At 43.8% G+C, this 21,613-nt stretch overlaps 1 protein-coding gene across 1 annotated transcript; it reads left to right on the top strand.

The window, feature by feature from the left end:
- The first annotated feature begins 2,805 nt into the window (after positions 1–2,805).
- Positions 2,806–18,885, top strand: LOC130114127 (potassium/sodium hyperpolarization-activated cyclic nucleotide-gated channel 3-like). Its single transcript, XM_056281899.1, has 8 exons — positions 2,806–3,464; positions 9,012–9,435; positions 10,218–10,379; positions 10,870–11,088; positions 11,947–12,093; positions 15,457–15,697; positions 16,856–17,020; positions 17,321–18,885. The coding sequence occupies exons 1-8, from the start codon at positions 2,806–2,808 to the stop codon at positions 18,883–18,885; spliced, it is 3,582 nt and encodes a 1,193-aa protein (XP_056137874.1).
- Positions 18,886–21,613: the final 2,728 nt, after the last annotated feature.

The following is a 21,613-nucleotide window of genomic DNA, read 5'->3' as shown; positions in this document are numbered from 1 at the left end:
TGCTCACACCTGCGGTAGTCATCCACACCAAGACCAGCAGTCACCGTCCAATAACAAAGCAGCAGACTTCAACTGAGAGGACTATATTACCAAAGGTCTAAGCCTCACAATTCATTACATTTGGTTTTTGATAATTTTGTACTGGGTTTTCTGGTGCTGGAGGCATAAGGATTTTCACCCAAGATGTGGAGATGTGAGTCACATTGCTTATCCATATTGAAACAGTGAATATGAACAGGAAACAGTTTATTCCTCTCAGCTAATTCCTCCATCAAAAAGACATGCATGTTAGGGTTAAAACTCCTGTCTGTGCCCCTGAGCAAGGCAATGGAAGGAAGAGCTGGAGTTGGTCCCCGGGTGCTGCAGCTGCCCACTGCTCCTATATTATATAGGATGGGTTAGATGCAGAAGACAAATTTCATGTGACTGAACAATTGTACGATGACAAAATAAAGTGGGTTTCGTCTTCTTCTCTGTTGCATCTCCACCATGACACATGTGCTGTCATGTAACGGGGTTGCAGTGTAGTCAAACTTCATGGAAAAGACCAGCATTGTGGTACAGATATAAAGTATTGGTTTTCTTTTTCAGAAAAACAAATGACTCTACCAAAGATGAACTGATGAACCAGGGACACTAGCCTTACTTATCTGAACTCAATATTAATTTGGTCAAATAGAGGGGACTATGGTATGTGTAAAGTTGAATTTTAAATGGATGTGCTACTTGAAGTCATCAAGCCAAGAAAATGTAATGACATGGCCTAGACTTTTGCTACCACTGTCTACTTTAGTGTGCACTTACAGTAAATTTGATACCACTGTGTACTTTAGTGTGTACTTGCAGTACTTTTGATACCACTGTGTATTTTAGTGTGTATTACTTGTAGTAATTTTGATACCACTGTGTACTTTAGTGTGTACTTGTAGTACTTTTTGATACCACATTGTACTTTAGTGTCTATGTAGTACTTTTTTGATACCACTGTGTACTCTAGCGTGCACTTGTAGTACGTTTGATACCACTGTGTACTTTAGTGTGTACTTGTACTACTATAGTATCTGTAGTTGCAGAAAGATGGTAGTAGTAGAAAGTAAAATTACCTAAATTGTGGATCCTGCTGCATGTTATGGTCTTTGACCTTTGACCTGTATGTTGTCACAAGCAAATAAAAGAGCAATGACCAGTCCAAAGACATGGAGGTCAGTCAGGTGAATCGGCCATACTAAATTGTCCCTCGGTGTGAATATGTGTGTGTGTGTGTGTGTGTGTGTGTGTGTGTGTGTGTGTGTGTGTGTGTGTGTGTGTGTGTGTGTGTGTGTGTGTGTGTGTGCGTGCGTGCGTGTGTGTGTGTGTGTGTGTGTGGGCCCTGTGATGGACTGGCGGCCTGTACAGGGTGTCTCCATGCCTAACGCCCAGTGACTGCTGGGACAGGCTCCAGCATCCCGCGACCCCGGTTGGGATAAGTGGCTTGGATAATGGATGGATGGATGACCAGTATATCCTCATAGTAGCTGATGTTCACTATATCAATCACATAGCTGTGTCTGATATAGTGAACAGTAAAACCCTCATCTGATATTTTACATACATTATCTCAACATGCCTACAGCACCAGGAAAACGTCTAATTAGCCTCATAAATGAATGTCAGTCAGGCGTTTTATCTTTATGAATTCATTATCGCAGGAGCAGCCCAGTAGGGTGTATGAATTATGATATGGAAATGCAAATGTTCTTTCCAGCTCTTCTGTGTTTTTGTCCCTGTTTTTGTTTTTAGTTGATATTGCTGTTTCGTGTTGATTTTGCAATTTGTGTGACCTACATTATAATCACTAACCTTTTAAGAAAAATGTTTTCCTGTTATTTTTGTCTTCACTGAGCTGATCCAAAAATTTCGACCTCACTACTGTGCAGCTGGCTCCCTGTACAGCCCTATCCAACTACTCAAATCCATGCAACTTGCAAATATCTCTGCTTATCGAGTCCTAACGTGCACATTGGCAGCCTATTGCGATCTGTGGAGAGCTGATGCGGAATTTGAGCTAAAAAAGAAAAGAAAAGAAAAAGCTCGATCGCATCCTTGAATCCTCCTCTCCAAGGGTCCTGTCTGAGTGGGTGGGGTGAGTGCATAGACCACCCCGGCTCCTCTTGCAACCCCCATATAAATGTGTTCGATTATTACTCACGTTAATAAGAGAGCAGGCGGAGGATGGATGCATCTGTGATGTCAGCAGCGTTTGAACGCTGGTGCCATCTGCGTGAATGCATGCCATCGTTTTTTTTATTGTTTTTTTTTTTTCACTGACAGAGCTCAAATAGTTTTAGGGTAGGAGGAGGAGGAGGAGGTGGAAGTGGTGGTGATGGTGTGGAGGGGTGGGGATGGGGATGGGGATGGGGGGGGGGACATGCTTTGTCATTGAGGACCTAACCAGTAGCATTCTCCCACTCCAGCACGTCCGATGCTCAGCATGCTGCATCCTGATGCGCTCCGACACTTGGACTACCTGGATTTACATGCATCACTGTTTCTGCACGACCGTGTAGGGTTGCAGTGCCTCTTATTGTCGACGCATCTCAATGAATAAAACCAGCGCGGGGGGAGAGAGAGAGAGAGAGCGCGCGCGCGAGAGAGAGACACGTTGCAAGTGTCAAATAAGATCAGCGCTCGTCTTGCGGATGATGCGCCGTCACTGTTTTCGCGAAGTGTGAGGGATTCCTGATTCATCCTCCCGGTTCCACGGCGTATCCTTAAAGAGCATCCCTTCCTCCAAGCTCTCCTCTTTTGTTTTTGTTTTTTTCCAATATGGAAAGATTTCAATCTTCCATGCGCAAGCGTCTGTACAGCTTGCCACAGAACATCGGGCAAAAACACTCCGTGATTGACGAAGGAGACAACGGCGACAAGGACACCAAGAGGAAAAGTATTCGGCTAAAACACTTCCCGTCTCTGTCCCCTGCGAGCAGCTGGAAGAGCATCGAGGAGGCCAGGAGCGAAGAGCTGGACACCAACATCAGTGTGAAGAGCAACTTGAACGGGGACTGTCGCCTGTTCAGGGGCAGCAGCATCTCCTCCATCACCGGCCGGCATCCCCTCGGTGCAGACCCGGCAGAGCAGCGGCGTCTCATCCCGGAGGCGGATGCCGGTGTCCCGCAGAGTTTCCCTGCGGAACACGGCCCCGGGGCCCAGCCGGGGGCCACGGGTGGCCCGGGCGGCGGAACCGGGCGATCGTCCGTGTTTGACCAGTCAGGTTTCATCAAGCTGGAGGGCGCCGATCAGATCATGGCCGAAGACGACCGGTTGTACCAAGCCGGCTTCATGCACCGGCAGTTCGGGGCAATGCTCCAGCCGGGAGTCAACAAGTTTTCCCTGCGGATGCTGGGCAGCGAGAGAGCCGTGGAGCACGAGAGGGAACGGGTCAAGTCCGCCGGCTTCTGGATAATACACCCGTACAGTGATTTTAGGTAACGTGAGTGGAAACTATCTCATGATAGGTGCACACTAAATTGGGCTATGTGGTGACAGGTGAAAACGCTGTTGTCGTCTGAATGTAATCCCAACTTCAGTGTGAGTTAGTTGTAAAACAGGTTTGTCATTCATAAAAAAAAGTTCAAAGTGCAATCGCCACAGCTTGTCTCGCTTACTGTGGCCTTCAGATTCTGATTTGACCGTTCTTATGGGCCAGCCAGGCACACATCTGATGCATTGTAAAGGATTTGACTAGCATGCAAAATCCTCTTAAAGTCACATTGTCACTCCACTTAAACCATTTCCTTTGCAGGGTCTTGATGGGGGGGGGTGTGTGTGCATGTCTGTGTATCTATATCATAATTTAGCATGCTTTCCGAATCAGAATCAACTTTATTGGCCAAGTGTGCATGCACATGAGGAATTTGACTGTGGTGCACAGCAGCTTCTAGCACTTGCATTCAACATGTATATTTAACATGCTAACAAATGTACAACAATAAGCAATGTACATCAGCTGTTCTTGACGTGAATTAAGTTTGCTGGCTAAACAAAGCCAACCAGTAGTCCTCTAATTCCTTGCCACACTTCCTTGTATGTGTGTATGTGTGTGTGTGTGTATGTGTGTGTGCGTGCACGCGCGCGTGTGTTTTCATGCACCACGTTCCAGTGCATTGCATGAAGCATAGACACCGCTGTTCTGTTTTCTGTTTATCGCTGCCGTAAAGGGATTGTCATAACATTTAACCTTGAGGCCCGCACTCATCATATTTTCACCGACCAGTTGGATATGCTGATGTATGTCACCGCAGTTTTTTTCCACTCATCTGAATTACACTTTTTATCATTTAGCTAGGGCAATGGATTACAGAGAGTGCATCAGGGGCTTGGAAATGGGGTAATCAAAATAGGGTAACATGACCATTCAAGATATTAGAAGCACACATCAGTGCAGATTATTACAGCACAATTAGTCTAATGGAGCAGAGATGGTGTGGATGGGGTGGGGGCAGACTCACAATGCATAGCCCAGAGAAAGGGAGAGAGAGAGAGAGAGAGAGAGAGAGAGAGAGAGAGAGAGAGAGAGAGAGAGAGAGAGAGAGAGAGAGATTGAAATGAGAGCGATGCTGTGAGGTATCAGGGTGTCCAGCTGACCAGCTGTTAACTCCATGTTACGTGTGAGCTGTCACTACTTTGTGCTCTGCAGGGGTCCCAACTCAGAGCTGACAGGAAATGAGGTTTCATGCCTCTTTAAAAGATATCCTTTCAAAAAAACTTGGGTCACAAATGACCTGTTAGTAGTTTTTTTTCCCATTCCCAAGCCTGTTTTATGAAGAACTGTCTGACTGTTCTCTTCTTTGGAACAATGATAGACCTGCATATTTTCACCTTTGTTTTTATGCAGAAATCTATTTCACACTACCCCAATAAAGTGTCCTATGCACATTCTCCCGGTACAAGTTGGTATAGGTGAGATGGCTGATTTGCTAGACAACTCATCAGTAGCAGATGTCCTTCATAGAGGTTTCATTGGCCAGAGCACACACGCCATCCTGATCTGGCACATGGTGTAAATTTTGTTAATATGATTGCTGGTCAGCCAGACCCACAGTACAGGTGTGTGTTAAGCCACTGAGCTGGATGTGGACTGCTGTGCCCCGACTACACTCTGGCAGAAAGAGATAAAAATCTCTAGTACAAATATGATCCCTTTTTCAGCTGTCCTGATTGATCTAAGCTCCTTTCACCATTTTAAGCCTTTTTGTGTTGACTTTGCTTGTAACTCCCCTCTGTTTGCGCTCTCATGCACTTTGACATAGTTGCACTCTGACCCAAATAGTGCAAGATTCCTCCGTTTGGACCTGCGGAGCTATTAATCTATACTTCTGCTCCTTCTGCTGCCAGCTTTATTCTGATGGAAGTGCCAGACTACATTGGCAAGTTGGATGTCCGCCACCGGAGTTAGGGACGGGTGTTTTTAAGCTGAACAGTGTATGCACAGTCAGCTGATGTGCACACAGGCCAGCCTGTATGGAACAGCAGTAATGCACTGTCCTTTTTTTTTTTTTTAATTTTGGTCCAGCTGTTCAAGTGCTCATGCTGCATCCATGATGACGTGTGCAGAACAGTAATGTTAACTACTCAACATCTGGCTGATGGGAGCTAACTCCTGGAGATGACATGGATTCCTGAGAGATAACGGTGGATTTAGCCAAAGAGGGGAAGTGCAATTAGGACCAGTGTGTCACCACAGAGACAATGGGCAGATGAGCAGAGGAATGCAAATGCTTTGTTTGGCAGAGAACAACAGAAAGCTGATTAGAACAAATGGCTGCCCTGCACTTGTTGGTTTTCTCTTTTTTGTGATGCTCTTCTGTGGAGGCCTGGTCTAAGTGGTTAGAGTATGTTCTGCCGTTCTGCCGCTGCGTTCAGGCTATAGTATATATAGTCCACCTCTCCTTTCCGTCCCCACTACTCTTTTTGCAATGTGTACATGGAACCTCATAGGAACACAGCTCACGGCACGGCATTAGGAGCACACCACCAGTACATGTGGCTGTAATGGTTTACTTGTCAACTAGTGGTTACAAGATCCAGAAATATCACTATGACACATCCAACCCCCCCACCCCCCCACCCATTGGGGCAAACATTTTACTTTTTTAACATGGTACTTACACACCATGCTAACCGACATGTCACAGTCAGCTAGCATGGTGCATAAGCACAGAATTATATCTCACGATGAAATACAAAGGCACCCGTTAATGGATGGGGTTTCATAGGTTTGTAGTAGTCAAGATTGCAGATGTCTGCTGCTGTTCTCTGCATCAGATAAAATCAATGAGGGGTTAGATTATCAAGCGTGCTGTCTCACAGACTATAAGAAGCCTTAACCAGTGTAATGTATGCGTCATCGTTGGACTGTTTCAGGTGGATGCTAACTTTTGCTTCTCCTGCAGTCTGTAGGAGTGTCAGGATGCTGCTTATGGATAATGGGAACACTGACATGGATAGAAAAACACAACTATGTGCTTTCTAGTGTCGCATTTTGGTTTAGTATTCTAGTGCAGAATATTTATATTAATGGATGTATATAGTATATATATATATATTGCTTGCTGGTTGTCCATCATGCCCGATGATGACCATCTTCTTCTATTTGTGGGTCCTTTGAGGACTCAGATAGCAGAAGATACCTGCGCAGAGATGGTTTTTAAAGTGGCATGGGGGGTGCGCTTCTCCCAACGCCACATGACTTGATTGTAGAGGAGATGGTTCCGATGGCAAGGGGGATCCCTAGACGACCGGCACCTCCACACAACTGCAGGGAGCTGCCGGAAATCCAGTTTTTCGGAAACCGCCTCGAAGCGTGCCGCCACAGCTTGCTTTTCTGTTGGGGTAAGCTCCCTTAGCCTTATGTCTTCTAGACTCACCCACAAGGCAGCGGGGCAGTGGTTGATAGGTGCCAGGGCGTGTCCACCAGGGTGGGCCTGCACACCATATCTCTGGGGCCCACTGCTGCTCCGAGATCCCCTGCCAAGTTAGCCTGGGGCCGCAAGACCCCAGTTACCATGTGTGGCCACGGGGAGGCCGGCAGGAGTCTTGGTGAAGGAGAGGCTATGTACTGGCAAGGGAAGGCTTACACGCTAGGACGCTTCCCTATTCGCCACAAAGGCTAGCCAGCGGCAGCAAGCTAAGGGCAGGAAGGACACAAGCGGGTTGGAAGAACACATGCACCTTCCCTCCAACTACACACTGCTGCACTAGACGCATCACAACACCCTGTGTGTATGTACACACACACACACACACACACACACATATATATATATATATATATATATACACACATATATATATATATATATATATATATACATATATATATATACATACATATATATTTTTATATAATATAGACTACTTTTGGTTTGATATTATACTTTATATTATCTGTATATAATATTTTGTATATTATTCTGTATCGTTTATAATTGTTTTTTTATTTATATGTTTATGTAAAGTGCTTTGATTGGCTGTTGCAGCTAGAAAAGCGCTATATAAAATGCAGCTTGATATATAATATATAAGCTCAGGTCCTGTGATGGCCGCCCTGTCCACGGTGTCTCCCTGCGTGCCGCCCAGTGACTGCTGGGATAGGTCGCCAGCATCCCCGCGACCCTGAGAGCAGGATCAGCGGTTTGGATAATGGATGGACGGATGGTAGATCTGCAATTATAGGAAATCAAATTCTATGAATTGAGTTTTGATTGTAAGTAGAAACCACAGGCCATTGTACTTTGTAAAAAGCAAAAGTGTTTACATTATGGCTTACATTATGACATTTGATCATTTTAAACGACTCAGTGCAGCAGTCAGTTTTTCAACTAATGTTTACTCATTAATGAATAAACTTTATTTAAGCAGTTCTTTTTTGGGCTCGTTAAAGCACTGATCAAGTTGAATGCTTAACCAGAGTAACTTGAGGAGTTAGCCACTGGACGCAATCAGTTTTTTCTGCAGGTAATCAGGTAAAATGTTAGAAACTAATTTTCCTCAGCCCTGTGATAAGTGTCCCTGTCTGGGATAATGTACCCCAATCAACAGTCATACACAAGCATCACCTGAGAAGACAGACATTTTCTGTCCGGGTAGCGTGGCGGTCTGTTCCGTTGCCTACCAACACGGGGATCGCCGGTTCGAATCCCCGCGTAATCTCTGGCTTGGTTGGGCATCCCTTTAAACACAACTGGCCGTGTCTGCGGGTGGGAAGCCGGATGTGGGAATGTGTCCTGGTGGCTGCACTAGCGCCTCCTCTGGTCGGTCGGGGCACCTGTTCGGGGGGAGGGGGAACTGGGGGTAATAGCATGATCCTCCCACGCGCAACGTTCCCCTCGCTAAACTCCTCACTGTCAGGCGAAAAGAAGCGCATGGCGACTCCACATGTTCGGGGGAGGCATGTGGTAGTCTGCAGCCCTCCTCGATCGGCAGAGTGGGTGGAGCAGCGACCGGGACAGCCCGGAAGAATGGCCTAACACGTCTAATTGCGTTGACTGACAGCTGTTCAACCTCTGAAATGAGTGTCCATTTGTAAGCCGCAACACGCTACAAATTTAGATTGGTCATTCACATGGTTTAAATGTTAAAATTTGCCTACAGAACAGTTGTTAGCGCACAGACAGTCATTACAACTGAAATGAATGACCAGCATTTATTTTATGCTTTTTTTCTTTTTTCTTTTATTTTTTGTCCCCAATGTAAACACAGTAGTCCGTGCAGTCTTGTAGATCTAATGCTAGTTTATTTTTCCCGCACTAAAAAAAATCCACGTTAGGCTCGATGAGTTATTGTAGATATGTCTACCATTTTGTATTTGCTCAGTGAAAGCGATAATTGCCAATGATTAACCATGAAACAGTGACTTGCCATGACAAGAATGCAAGAATGAATTTTTTGCTGACATTTGGCCAATCTGACTTAACCTGTCATGACATCATCTTCAGTAGATTATGAGCTGTATGTGTTTCTCTGTGTTTTAGGTTCTATTGGGATCTGATCATGCTGCTGTTGATGGTGGGCAACCTCATTATCATCCCGGTGGGCATCACCTTCTTCAAAGACGAGCACACGCCCCCCTGGATCGTTTTTAACGTGGTCTCTGACACCTTCTTCCTCATGGACCTTGTTCTCAACTTTCGCACGGGCATCGTTAAGGAGGACAACACAGAGATCATCCTAGACCCCCAGCAGATCAAGATTAAGTACCTGAAGAGCTGGTTTGTGGTGGATTTCATCTCCTCCATCCCCGTGGACTACATCTTTCTCATTGTGGAGACACGCATTGACTCAGACTTTTACAAAACGGCTCGGGCCCTGAGGATTGTCCGCTTCACAAAGATCCTCAGTCTGCTGCGGCTTCTGCGCCTGTCTAGACTGATCCGCTACATCCACCAGTGGGAAGAGGTAAATCCCGCAGGGATGGTTTCTGTACATCTTCATATCTGACTTCACATGCAGCTGGTAGCCCAGACTTTCTATTTACTTGCATTTTTCATTGCTCTCATGTGTTCACCAGAGGGAAATACCCACAGTACCAAGCTTGTGACTTATGGTGCCAGATATTTTTCATATGGAACTCTGTTTTCATTGGCTGATATCTACTTACATGATAACCTTGTGTTACCCATTCTACAGTGTCCATAACTTGCTCAGGAAGGGGAAAAGTACGTATTGCTGCTATAGTATAAAACTTCTGAGTCTTACACTTAATTTGTCCGAGTCTGTTTTGTTTGGTTTGAGTTGCATGATAGTCCTGTTACATCATTATGCCAGTAGAGGAACTCACACACCAACACACATGCACACAATTAAAAACGCACACACACAAATACACGCACGCGCATGCACGCACACAAGCACGCACTTGCACAGTCATTGCACATTTTAAAGGGAAATGGATATTTCCCTCTATGCTACATCTTCAATGAACTATTATTAATGACGCTTACAGATGATTATGCAATGTGAAATAGCCTCTGGTGGTATGATGGTCGATGGAGATTAAGAATAATGTGCTCTGGTACAGGATTCCAATTGCCACTGGCCCACATAGCACCTACTGTATGTTCTAAATCCCCTGATTGCATGGGAGCAAATTAAGATATGGTCTGCATTTGTTTGTGTGGATGTATGGATGCGTGTTTTTTTTGTTTAGGCTCCATTAATGCTTATAATCTGTGTTGCAGGTTTTTCATATGACCTATGACCTGGCTAGTGCCATGGTGCGCATCATGAATCTAATTGGTATGATGTTGCTGCTATGTCACTGGGACGGCTGCCTGCAGTTCCTGGTTCCCATGCTGCAGGACTTTCCTGCTGATTGCTGGGTTACCAGAAATAAGATGGTGGTAAGTGGATTCCTCATGAGCCCAGACCATGGCCCAGTGTACTTATGTCAAAACCACTCAATAATTAAACATTTTTTTTCAAACGAATAGGCTTCGTATATACAGATTTTATTAGAATAATGTAATTGCAGAAACTGCTTTACCAGTAGTAAATGAACTCCAATTTCCAAAAGAGGAAACAATGAAATTCCAGACATGAATTAAAACATGGTTACATGGCTGTTAAACAGGCAAATATGAATGGGAAAGTGAAATTTTGGAACGTTCTGTTAAAAAACTAGATATAAAAAAAATGGTTTAAAAATCACAATGTTTTTGTTTGCATACATTATTCGGTTAAGGTGGACAGCAAAAATCTGCTCATCCCATCTCTAGCATTAGGGTACGAAGCCTTTTTGTAGGCCAAGACTTCAGGATCACCAACATAAACTTGCTGCAGCTTTAATACTGTGGCTAATCAGGGACCGTCTCTTTCCATGTCTTCCTACAGAATGACACGTGGGGACAGCAGTACTCTTATGCCTTGTTTAAGGCTATGAGTCACATGCTGTGCATTGGGTATGGACTATACCCGCCCATAGGCATGGCGGATGTCTGGCTCACCATTCTCAGCATGATTGTGGGCGCCACCTGCTTTGCCATGTTTGTCGGGCATGCAACCGCACTCATTCAATCCTTGGACTCCTCCAGAAGGCAGTACCAAGAGAAGGTATGTGTTTCTGTTATTCATGGCTGTCATTTTAGCTGAAGAAATTTAACTGATTAACTCTTCAAGTCTGGAAATTTATGATCTTGGGGTTAAAAGGAATGAAGAGGGGTAAACAGTGCCATGATGATCACCGGCATTGTGCCCCACCTATGGTACAAGGATGTGCTCGAATTAATGCTGAGCCATAGAGGAGTAAGCGCAGTTAAGTGCAGTTTGGGGCTTATTTCTGTGTGACATTATTTGCTAAATATTAGAGTAAAATGGCCCATAGAATGAGGCTACAAATAGATTAAAAAGGGGTTGAGAAAACATAAGAGAAAAGTGGGTTTGAGCAGATCAGAAGGGACATTTTTCAGCTACCATACCAAGAAATGCCATCAGTGGTGGCGTGAGGTTTATTGTATAACATCAGGTGATAGGAAAGTGTGTGGCGCTGGTAAGTGTGGAGACAGAGAACCTGGAATGAAGGAGAAATAAAGACTGGGTCAGCAGGACAGAACAAATTTAAGTTGGATACGCTGACTCGTATGAGGCTTCCATTTAGGTAGGTTGTATATTCCTGAAGGATACAGTGGTTAATATGATTAGCTGTAGTTTGCCTACTGCAACTATAATTATCAGATGGAGCTGAGCCATAATATTGCAGTGAGGGCAGTTTTCAGGTGGTCCCCGTGTTGGGAATATAGATCTCAAACAAAGCCTGACAGTTGACAAACTTAACGAAGAGCATTCTGGCCTACCTTTTGGGGCAAGCTTTTTGATAGATTTAATATATGATTTAATATAAGAGTTTTGACTTTCAGTATAAGACACTTTGTCTTGTAGTTATTTGCTGATTCTTTGTCCCCATCTTTGCAGTACAAACAGGTGGAGCAGTACATGTCCTTCCACAAGCTTCCCGCTGGTATGCGCCAGAGAATTCATGACTACTATGAACATCGTTATCAGGGCAAGATGTTTGATGAGGAAAGCATCCTGGAGGAGCTGAATGAACCGCTACGAGAGGTCAGACGTTATCCATCACAAAGCCACCATGCCTTCACAATCAGCCAAACTGCACTTTCCTGTGTTATCACATCTTGTCTGCATTATCATCCAAATGATAAGAAAAGCTTTTTTGGGGGTGTCTGCGTGGCGTGGCAGTCTATTCCATTGCCTACCAACATGGCGATCACCGGTTTGAATCCACGTGTTACCTCCGGCTTGGTCGGGCGTCCCTACAGACACAATTGGCCGTGTCTGCGGGTGCAAAGCCGGATGTGGGTATGTGTCCTGGTCGCTGCACCAGTGCCTCCTCTGGTCGGTCGGGGCACCTTTTGGGGGAGAGGGGAAACTGGGGGAATAGCATGATCCTCCCACGTGCTACGTCTCCCTGGCAAAACTCTTCACTGTCAGGTGAAAAGAAGCGGCTGGAGACTCCACATGTATCGGAGGAGGCATGTGGTAGTCTGCAGCCCTCCCCGGATCAGCAGAGGAGGAGGTGGAGCAGTGACCTGGATGGCTCAGAAGAGTGGGGTAATTGGCCAAGTACAATTGGGAGAAAAAGGGGGAAAAATACAACCAAAAAAAAAAAAAAGAATTTTTTTTTTGTTTTCATGAAAACTTTAGAATAGAAGTATCCCTGAAAGGCAAGGTGAAAAATATCACGGGCAATTTTTAAGTTTATCTTGCTAGAATGAGTTACTTAGAGGTAAACTTAAAAAATCAGTGGCATATTGTTTTTTTCTGGTACTGCTCTTAAAGTCTTCCCGCCACTAAGTTGATTGAACGGCTTAGCACTGCCATTGAGGCTTTCCATAGCCTGAAACAGATGTATGAAACAGCCAAAATCCCTCTTAGATACTGAAGGAAGCTTATGATTTGACCAAAAACTAAGACCTATCAAACGGGTCCATCGCTTGTCCTTGTTTCCTCCCTTATCTTTGGCCATTCAAAATCTGTATTACATATACCAAGGATACAATATATAGTTTATTGAAGGATGCCTTTGAATTAAATTGCCCGCCGATAATTTCCCTGCTGCAAATAAAAATTGAATTGGGCTTTCATAAGTCTAAAGTAGGCTACGCAAACATCATCATATCTGCCAACAGGGATAGCTTAGCATTCCCAAAAACAAAATGAGAACACAGTCGATTAAAAAAAAAAGAAAAAGAAAGGCTATTTGGATCAATTTATGATATTGTCAATCTATCTAAATTTGATCAGTGCCAAAATGAATCAGACAAGTCACAAGCAACCGTGCAGCCTGCAGATAGGCCAAAGTCAATCGTTTTGACAGCAGCCCTACTTTTTACTCATTATGTTTCTGCAACCAATGGTTTGGCACCACGGAGAGCCCTTTCACCAAAGGAAGCATCATCTACCTGTTGATGGTTAAGATCTGTGTTCGTTTCCTATGCTCAAAATGTTTGGGCCATCATTTGTAATTGTTATTGAGCTTATTGCGTTCATCATTTATACCCTCAAAGTCAGACTTTTTGCATTGGTGTGTGCCATATACAAGTCATGTTTCCATTTAAATATCCAGTGAAAGCTGAGATGCAAGACATAGGGAAAAAGTTTTATTGATACATCAATAATGAACCATTTTGTTTATGTGTGATTTTAGATTTTGGTCGAATTTTCAGTACCCTTTGCAGCAGCCCTCCCATGTTTTCCATCAGACTGTGTGATATGGTCTCCTATGTGTAATGTTTTTAACAGAAATGTCCAATATGTTCATTAAAAGCTCATTTGCCCCCCAAAACTCTTAAGAATATTTTGGACATATTTGTTATTGAGCTTACTGCATCTATTTGCCACTTCTCTCCTCAAAGTCCGGCTTGTCTTTTTGCGCTGGTGTAAACACGTTCCTTGAGCCTTTGCATTAAAACCAGACCACCTCAGATTCCTTTCATAAGTTACTTGTATATAGTGAAACATGGCAAATTAAGACTTAATACTGAACTATTTAAGTAATGCATGATTTTAATATCTAGTTCAGTGCCATTTGTGTCTGCTTTGCATCATGTGACCTCCTAATACACTGCAGGTTAATTCCATTAGTTGTTTTGTGTCTGCTCTTACTATGGGAATATATGGACTCAATTAATACCCAGAGTATTTTAATTACAGTCATGAGGAGTAAATGAGACTAGAACAAGTGGATTAGATGCTTTTGCTATCGAGCCTTCATGGGTTATTGATGTCTCCCTGCAGCTTGGACATGGTCAGGCTGTTTCATGCCTTTGTATTTATCTGTATGTATATGCAGGCTTCAGATTTCCCTCCTGTTACATTTGCATCGCGTTTTAGATGGTGTCATTAGGCAAATATATAAAGGACCCTTTTGATTAATTCTTAGATTTTGGTCAAATCTTGATGTTTCTATCAGTATGTGAAAGAGATCTGGGCTGTTTTGTGCATCTGTTCCAGGCTGTGGAAAGCTTTATTGAAAGGCAATACAAGAAAAATAATGTTTTTCTTCTGCCTTCTCTAACTTTATCTCACTTAAACAACTTAGTAATTCGTTCGATGAAGATAAACATAGAAATTGGACGCATTTTTTTCATCTAACCTCTCAGGGCTAATATATAGAATAGGTATTGGATGTATAAGGAAGAAAGAAGTAAGTCATTTTGATTCCATACGATTTATTGGTCGGACTATTCTGTTTTATCAATCTACAATGCATGGTAATATGTGCCAAGCCATTTGATATGATTGAAAACCAATAGAGGCTGAATGCCAAAAGACAAAAGCCATAAGACCTCAGGCACTATGAACGGATACCTTTTGTATGGGTGTCCAGGTGGTGTGGTGGTCTATTCCGTTGCCTACCAACACGGGGATCGTTGATTCAAATGCCTGTGTTACCTCTGGTTTGGTCGGGCGTCCCTACAGACACAATTGGCTGTATCTGCGGGTAGGAAGCCGGATGTGGGCAAGTGTCCTGGTTGCTGCGCTAGTGCCTCCTCTGGTCGGTCGGGGCACCTGTGTTGGGGGGGGGGCAAGGGGAACTGGGGGGAATAGCGTGATCCTCCCACGCGCTACGTCCCCCTGGGGAAACTCCTCACTGTCAGGTGAAAAGAAGCAGCTAGTGACTCCACATGTATCGGAGGAGACATGTGGTAGTCTGCAGCCCTCCCCGGATCGGCAGAGGGGGTGGAGCAGCAACCGGGATGGCTCGGAAGAGTGGGGTAATTGGCCAAGCACAATTAGGAGGGAAAAAAAGGGGGGGGATACCTTTTGTATGCACCACAAAATCTTGCTTTTGTATTGATTTGAGTGGACACACATAATAGCACACACAAATAAAAATAGAAAATCCATATGTGTGGCCATGTGGTTCATCAGTTAGTGTCTGAAACATGTCTTTCATTGTAGGAAATCATCAACTTCAATTGTCGTAAGTTGGTGGCCTCCATGCCTCTGTTTGCCAATGCTGACCCCAACTTTGTGACCTCCATGCTGACCAAGCTGCACTTCGAAGTCTTCCAACCTGGCGATTATATCATCAGGGAGGGCACCATTGGCAAGAAGATGTACTTCATCCAGCATGGGGTTGTCAGTGTCTTGACCAAGAGTAGCAAAGATACCAAGCTGTCTGATGGCTCATACTTTGGAGGTAATGTCTGCAGCTAGCATTCTGCACACACAAGTTGTGTGTGTGTGTGTGTGTGTGTGTGTGTGTGTGTGTGTGTGTGTGTGTGTGTGTGTGTGTGTGTGTGTGTGTGTGTGTACTAACATACTGACAGCAGGAGAAAGTGTAAAAGGAGTGCTTGACAAGTCGGTCTTATTTTGTCCCTAGGGTGTTGCGGGGGCATTCCTCTCATAACATAAGCCATTGATTCGGCAGATTAACTTGGGCTGTTGCAGATAGAGAAAAAAGGTCCACATCATCTCCTTAAAAGGGCTTGGGATTTAGAAGAGTGCGCAGCTTTGGGATCTTTGACTCCCACATCAGGATTTTCAATTGTTAACACTGCATATCAATGTCAGTCAACACAACTGAACATGCTATCATAATGTGGGCGTAATATGACGGGAACTGATAGTTTAAGTAACACATCAGAGTGGCATTCATAACAAAGGGGAAGTATTTAAGAAGTCTCTTAACCTCTTTGCTCACAGTGTATGATGAATAGATTCAATAGCATATACAATAGTGATGGCCCGGCGGCCTGTCCAGGGTGTCTCCCCACCTGCCGCCCAGTGACTGCTGGGAGAGGCTCCAGCATTCCCGCCACCCTGACAGCAGGATAAGTGGTTTGGATAATGGATGGATGGATTCAATATCTAAACATGATAATATGGGGACAAAATGAGAGCAAAAGAATGTGTTTATATTCTTATTCTCAATATGTTCGTCCTGGAAAATAGTCTACTTTTTTTTTTAATGGAGCATTATTTTATTTTTCTGATCTGTTAGGACAGATGAGGTCAGAACAAAATGTAAGCTGCAAAAATTGCATTAAGTGCTCCATCTGTTTAGTTGAGAAGCATGGCTCTTTTTGTATTTCATCATCATACACTGCTAATACAATTTTAGCCCCTTCCTTTTATAAATGAATCCAGAAAACTCTAAATAGTGTAGTCTGAAAAGTATGCCAGAAAAAAAGCAAAAGGAAAACCCACCATGCTGCATTCAGTATATCAAAATGCAATATCCCTCACATCCTTAATCCTTGACGTTAATCTCTGATGTACATAATAGTATGTTTAAAAAGAAACCATAATAATAATGGTCAAACTAAAGTATTTTTTCCATGCACTCTGTCTTTAGAGATTTGCCTGCTCACTCGAGGCAGAAGAACAGCCAGCGTGAGAGCTGATAACTATTGCCGCCTGTATTCTCTTTCTGTGGACAACTTCAACGAGGTGCTGGAAGAGTACCCCATGATGAGGAGGGCTTTTGAGACTGTGGCCCTTGACCGCCTCGATCGCATTGGTAAGCTCTCATTCAGAAATGGCGACCCTCCTCACTGTAACAGGTGTTTGTATGCTTGAAGTGAACCAAGAGGGAATGACACGATACTGAGACACAATTTAAAATACAGAAATCACAACCAGGACAAGCAGCTTGGTGGCTATCTCTCATGGAACATAACTTTCCCCTTCTTGATTTGATAACGGTAAAGTTGTATGGTTACCCTGAGGTTAATTGTAATGTATTGAAAATGGTCTTTGTGTTTACCTGCTGGGAAAGTACAGAGTGAAAATGACATGGAGCTGTTAATTTTCTTTACAGGCAAGAGAAATTCTGTACTTCAACATAAAGTTCAGCATCATCAAAGTTCAGGCACACTCAACGTCCAGGAGAACGAGATCATCCAGAGAATAGTGCAACATGACCGTGACATGGCTCAGTGCACCCAGCTGATTCAGACCGCTGCTGCCCAGACCCTGAGCCCTACCCCGGCTTCTCCCTCACCCACCCCTATTATCTGGGCACCACTGGTCCAGGCTCCCCTCCAGGCAGCTGCTGCTACCACCCCACTTGCACTGGCCCTGGCCCACCATTCTCAGCTGCCTCCTATCCTGTTCCACCACCCTCTGGCTGCAAGTTCTGGCTCCTTCAGGGACCCGTCTGGCCACCCAAAAAGACTCCATGTTGGAGCTAATACAGCCAGTGGCTGTGGTTCAGGACCCTGCTCTCCTGCTAGTTCCACCAAACATCACTCTGGGTTTGACACCCCTATACTGGCCTCTCTCAGGGCCCACCATCTCTCCACTGCCCCTATGTCCCCCACACTCTCCTCCAAGCCCACCTTTACCAGTTGCTTGCAGTCTGTGACACCTCTCCCTCAGCTGACTCAACACCCTCCTCCACAGTCCAGCATCAGCATGTCCTCACCCTTCCCTGTTAGCCAGGCATCCTTCTCCTCTACCTGCACTGCTCAGCTCCACACCCAGCCACTCCGAGGTGCTTCAGCCACCTCACCCTACCCAGCAGATTCCCACCAGCAGGGGTTATCAGGAAGGCTAGCAGGGAGATTCCCAGCCCCTTTACCTTCTACCATAAGCCCTCTGATTTCTAGCTCAGTCAGCCCCATACTAAGCCAACTGCAACAATCCTTTCAAGCCAGCGCTCAGCAGATGGGGTCTAGTCATGATAGAGTAGGCAGGACATCCAGTAATCTGAGCCTTCCCCATTTTCCATTTATGACTAGCACCCAGTCCTCTAGTGGATATGTGCCAGATCAGCCAGTAGTTGGAGCTGGATTCAGGGCCTCATCCTCCCAGGTACAGCATCATATGGCTGGTCACCAGTCTGTCTTCCTGCCTCAGATTGTCCCTGAGAACTCTGCCCTCGCCTCCCTGGCCCAGTATGGATCTGGAGAAGGCTCCCCCTGCTACACACCTCCAGTCCCAAGTCCCAGCATCCAGAGCCCTGTGAGGGGAAGGACTGTGCAACATAGCACAATAGGCACTCACAGCTCCCTGACCCTTCAAACCTCATGCCCAGCTAGAGTGACCTGTACCCCCCAAGAGAGGGTTGAATCCTCTCTGGATATATTCACACAGCAAATAAAGACCATCTCAGGCTCTCACAGCTCTATACCCCTGGAGGGGCCTGTAACCTTGAGTTGCCCCTCAGAAGGCCAGGAGGGGTCATTCAGCCCCTTCTTTGCCTCCATGACTGTCAGTAAACCATACAGCCCTATCCCAGGCCAACCCTCCCCACTGGCTCACACACATTCAGGGTTTGAACCTCAGAACCAGCCCACAGGTGTCCAGTTGCCTCACCCAAGATCCCCATCTAAGATGCTAGAGACAGAACATAAACAGTCCAAACTCCCCTCCAACTTGTGAGATTAAGACACACCCTCCTTTGATGCCTGAACTATGGGAAAATGATTTCCTCATGGGCATTGTTTTTATCCAAGTTTGTCTGTCTTTTTTTGTAAGCAGGAGGGTGTGGGATTCTAATCATATTGGAGTTCAATGGTTTCCTTTCTCATTCAGAGCAACTGAAAAGTGAATATTAAAGGACAATGCTGGTTCTTTTTTTCTACAAGACATTGCTACTTCGAATATGGAAACAAAATCCAAATATATATATATATATATATATATATATATATATATAATCTGTATTATATTATAATCACTGTAATTTGTTGGGGTTTTTTGGTTATAGGTATTTGTTTAAAACCTCTTGTCTTGACAACTTTGTGTAACCTTTCAGCTACATCATTTTAGTTGGAACATTGTCAAAAAAGTGTTTCAGGTTTGAATGAAACCAAAAATTGTTTCCCTTTTTATACCTTCCCTCACTATAGAGTCTTGTGTGAGTGTAAGGTTACCCTAAAGAGATTTAATGAGAAACAGATGGAGCACTTTTATAATTTCATATGAGATGATGGTATGTCTTCCAAGATAGTGTGTCAACAATATGGGATGGCCAAATGAATTTGAGAATGCACATTCAAACCCAAGCAGTAAATGTACTGTTATATCGGTCTTTTTATAGAACGGAGAATGTACTTCAAAAATGAGTTGTGCTGGAAGCGAATGTGTGGAATTAAAAGACAATTTGACAAAAGTGGCTTCCATAAGACTGTTAGGGAGTGTATAATCAGTTTTCCTCTATAAACACGATTGTGCAGAGAGTGTTTGTTGACACAGAAATGGTGCACACAGTCCCATACTTGTCCTAGGCAAGTGCTTTGGCATTCTGGGAGGGAGCCACATCTGTGATGCCAACTCATTTCAGTCTGAGGATAATGAATGTACTTAATGTATGCCTGATTGTTTATGCCACTGGTACTGTTTGCAATAATCTACATTTTTTTATGGGTACACAAAGGTACTGGGAATTGCAAGCTGGAGCACTTCTCAGCAGGATGAGGGGAGGAATGAAATGGCTTTCAGTCAGAGGAAATAGAATTCACGCTTGGTGATAAGCAGCGTTTGTGGATAATTAGATATCCTAAAGCCAGCGGTGCACTAAGAATGATCTGAATGTTTCCTGCACCAATCAAAGGGCTAAATGCTGTTACTTGGACATAAGGTCAACAAGAAATCTTTGAGGGTTATATGGCTACATATCTATTATACATATACCTCTTTTATTGTGTATTGTTTGATCGAAAGATTTGACATCTGTTACACAGCTACTGCTTGTAATGCCATGTCAAATCAATTAGGGGGCAATCTTTTTGTCGAAAAAGTCATGAAACTGCACACACACACACACACACACACACACACACACACACACACACATATAAATAGAATGTATGTGACATTAGATATATTTTATATTTGCTCCTTGTTAAGGATCTCATGTATTTATTTTGTACTGCTTAGCTCTTCTCACCAGCCAGGAACTGAGATTAGCTTGTCACAAGGTCACATCTCAGAGGATCCCGTTCGATAGCTTCAGTTGCCTAGTTACTGAATTCAAAGACTGGGTGGTGATGCCGAAGCTTGATCGGATTCTGACTCTCAGATGACATCACTGACTAGCCAGTCACTTCCTCTGGACTTGATCACATCCTTATTACCAGTCCCTTCCAGCTCCACACCTTTTCACCACCCACAGACACACCAACTTGGGTCAAAGATTACATTATTTGAGAGTATATCTTAAGGCTGAGGTCAGGGGCAAGGGGTTTCACTGTGATGTGGGATTTCTCTATCAATCAAATCTATGTATTTATCTACCTTTTTTTATTCTGATGCCTTTTAACCACCAAATTTAATGAATCCGTTACCTATATATATATATATATATATATATATATATTTATGTTAGGCATATTTTATTTTAGCTATTGAATTCAATGCAATAAAATAATAAATGGTCCATGATGCTGTTTTACTGGTGATTTCTTTATAAGAGCAGTGCAGCAGTGCACATCGTGGTGTGATGGACACAATGATAAACCGCTGTTAAATTTACAGAATTTAAGTTGGATTACGAATAATTTTACCTGTGTAATTTTATTTAGTCTGTGTTGCCTTGAAAAAAAAGAAGCTTTCCTATAATCAAAAGGAAGCTGCAAAGCTCAAAGTTAGCCCAGTTAACATGAAAAATATTCATTTTCATGCCTAATAACAGACATATGGTGTACAGACAGCACATTTATGCCTATTAGGTTTCTTCTAGGTGCTCCACTAGATGGTGCAAGGTGTTAATACAGGAAGAACTCTTGACACACTGTGGACATCTCTTTAGAGAATACAGTGATCAAATGAGTGTTGTTTTTTCTTAACAAATGTCTGTGCAGTCTTTTTATTTTGGATGACAAATGACGTGTCAATGTCTGTAAGACTTTTTTTTTTTGCTCAATTTTCTAGAGCTTCACTGCACTCTTCTCTTAGACCCTTGACCTTCACCCTTCCACAAATGCCATTGTCATTTGGGGCATTCCATCATAGTGAGGAGGATAAGTTTATTGTTTTTTTTTTTTTTTGTTTTTTTTTTAAGAAGACCAGGTAAGCTACCCTGCTCATGAAGCCTACAAAGTGGTTGATTCACAAGTTGATCCGAGTATTAATTGTAATACAATGAAACAAGTTCATGACAGACCAC

This window comes from Lampris incognitus, chromosome 6, assembly GCF_029633865.1.
Source record: "Lampris incognitus isolate fLamInc1 chromosome 6, fLamInc1.hap2, whole genome shotgun sequence".
Lineage (NCBI taxonomy): Eukaryota > Metazoa > Chordata > Actinopteri > Lampriformes > Lampridae > Lampris > Lampris incognitus.
Note: the sequence above shows the minus strand (reverse complement) of the source record. Positions and strands in the feature narration are given on the sequence as shown.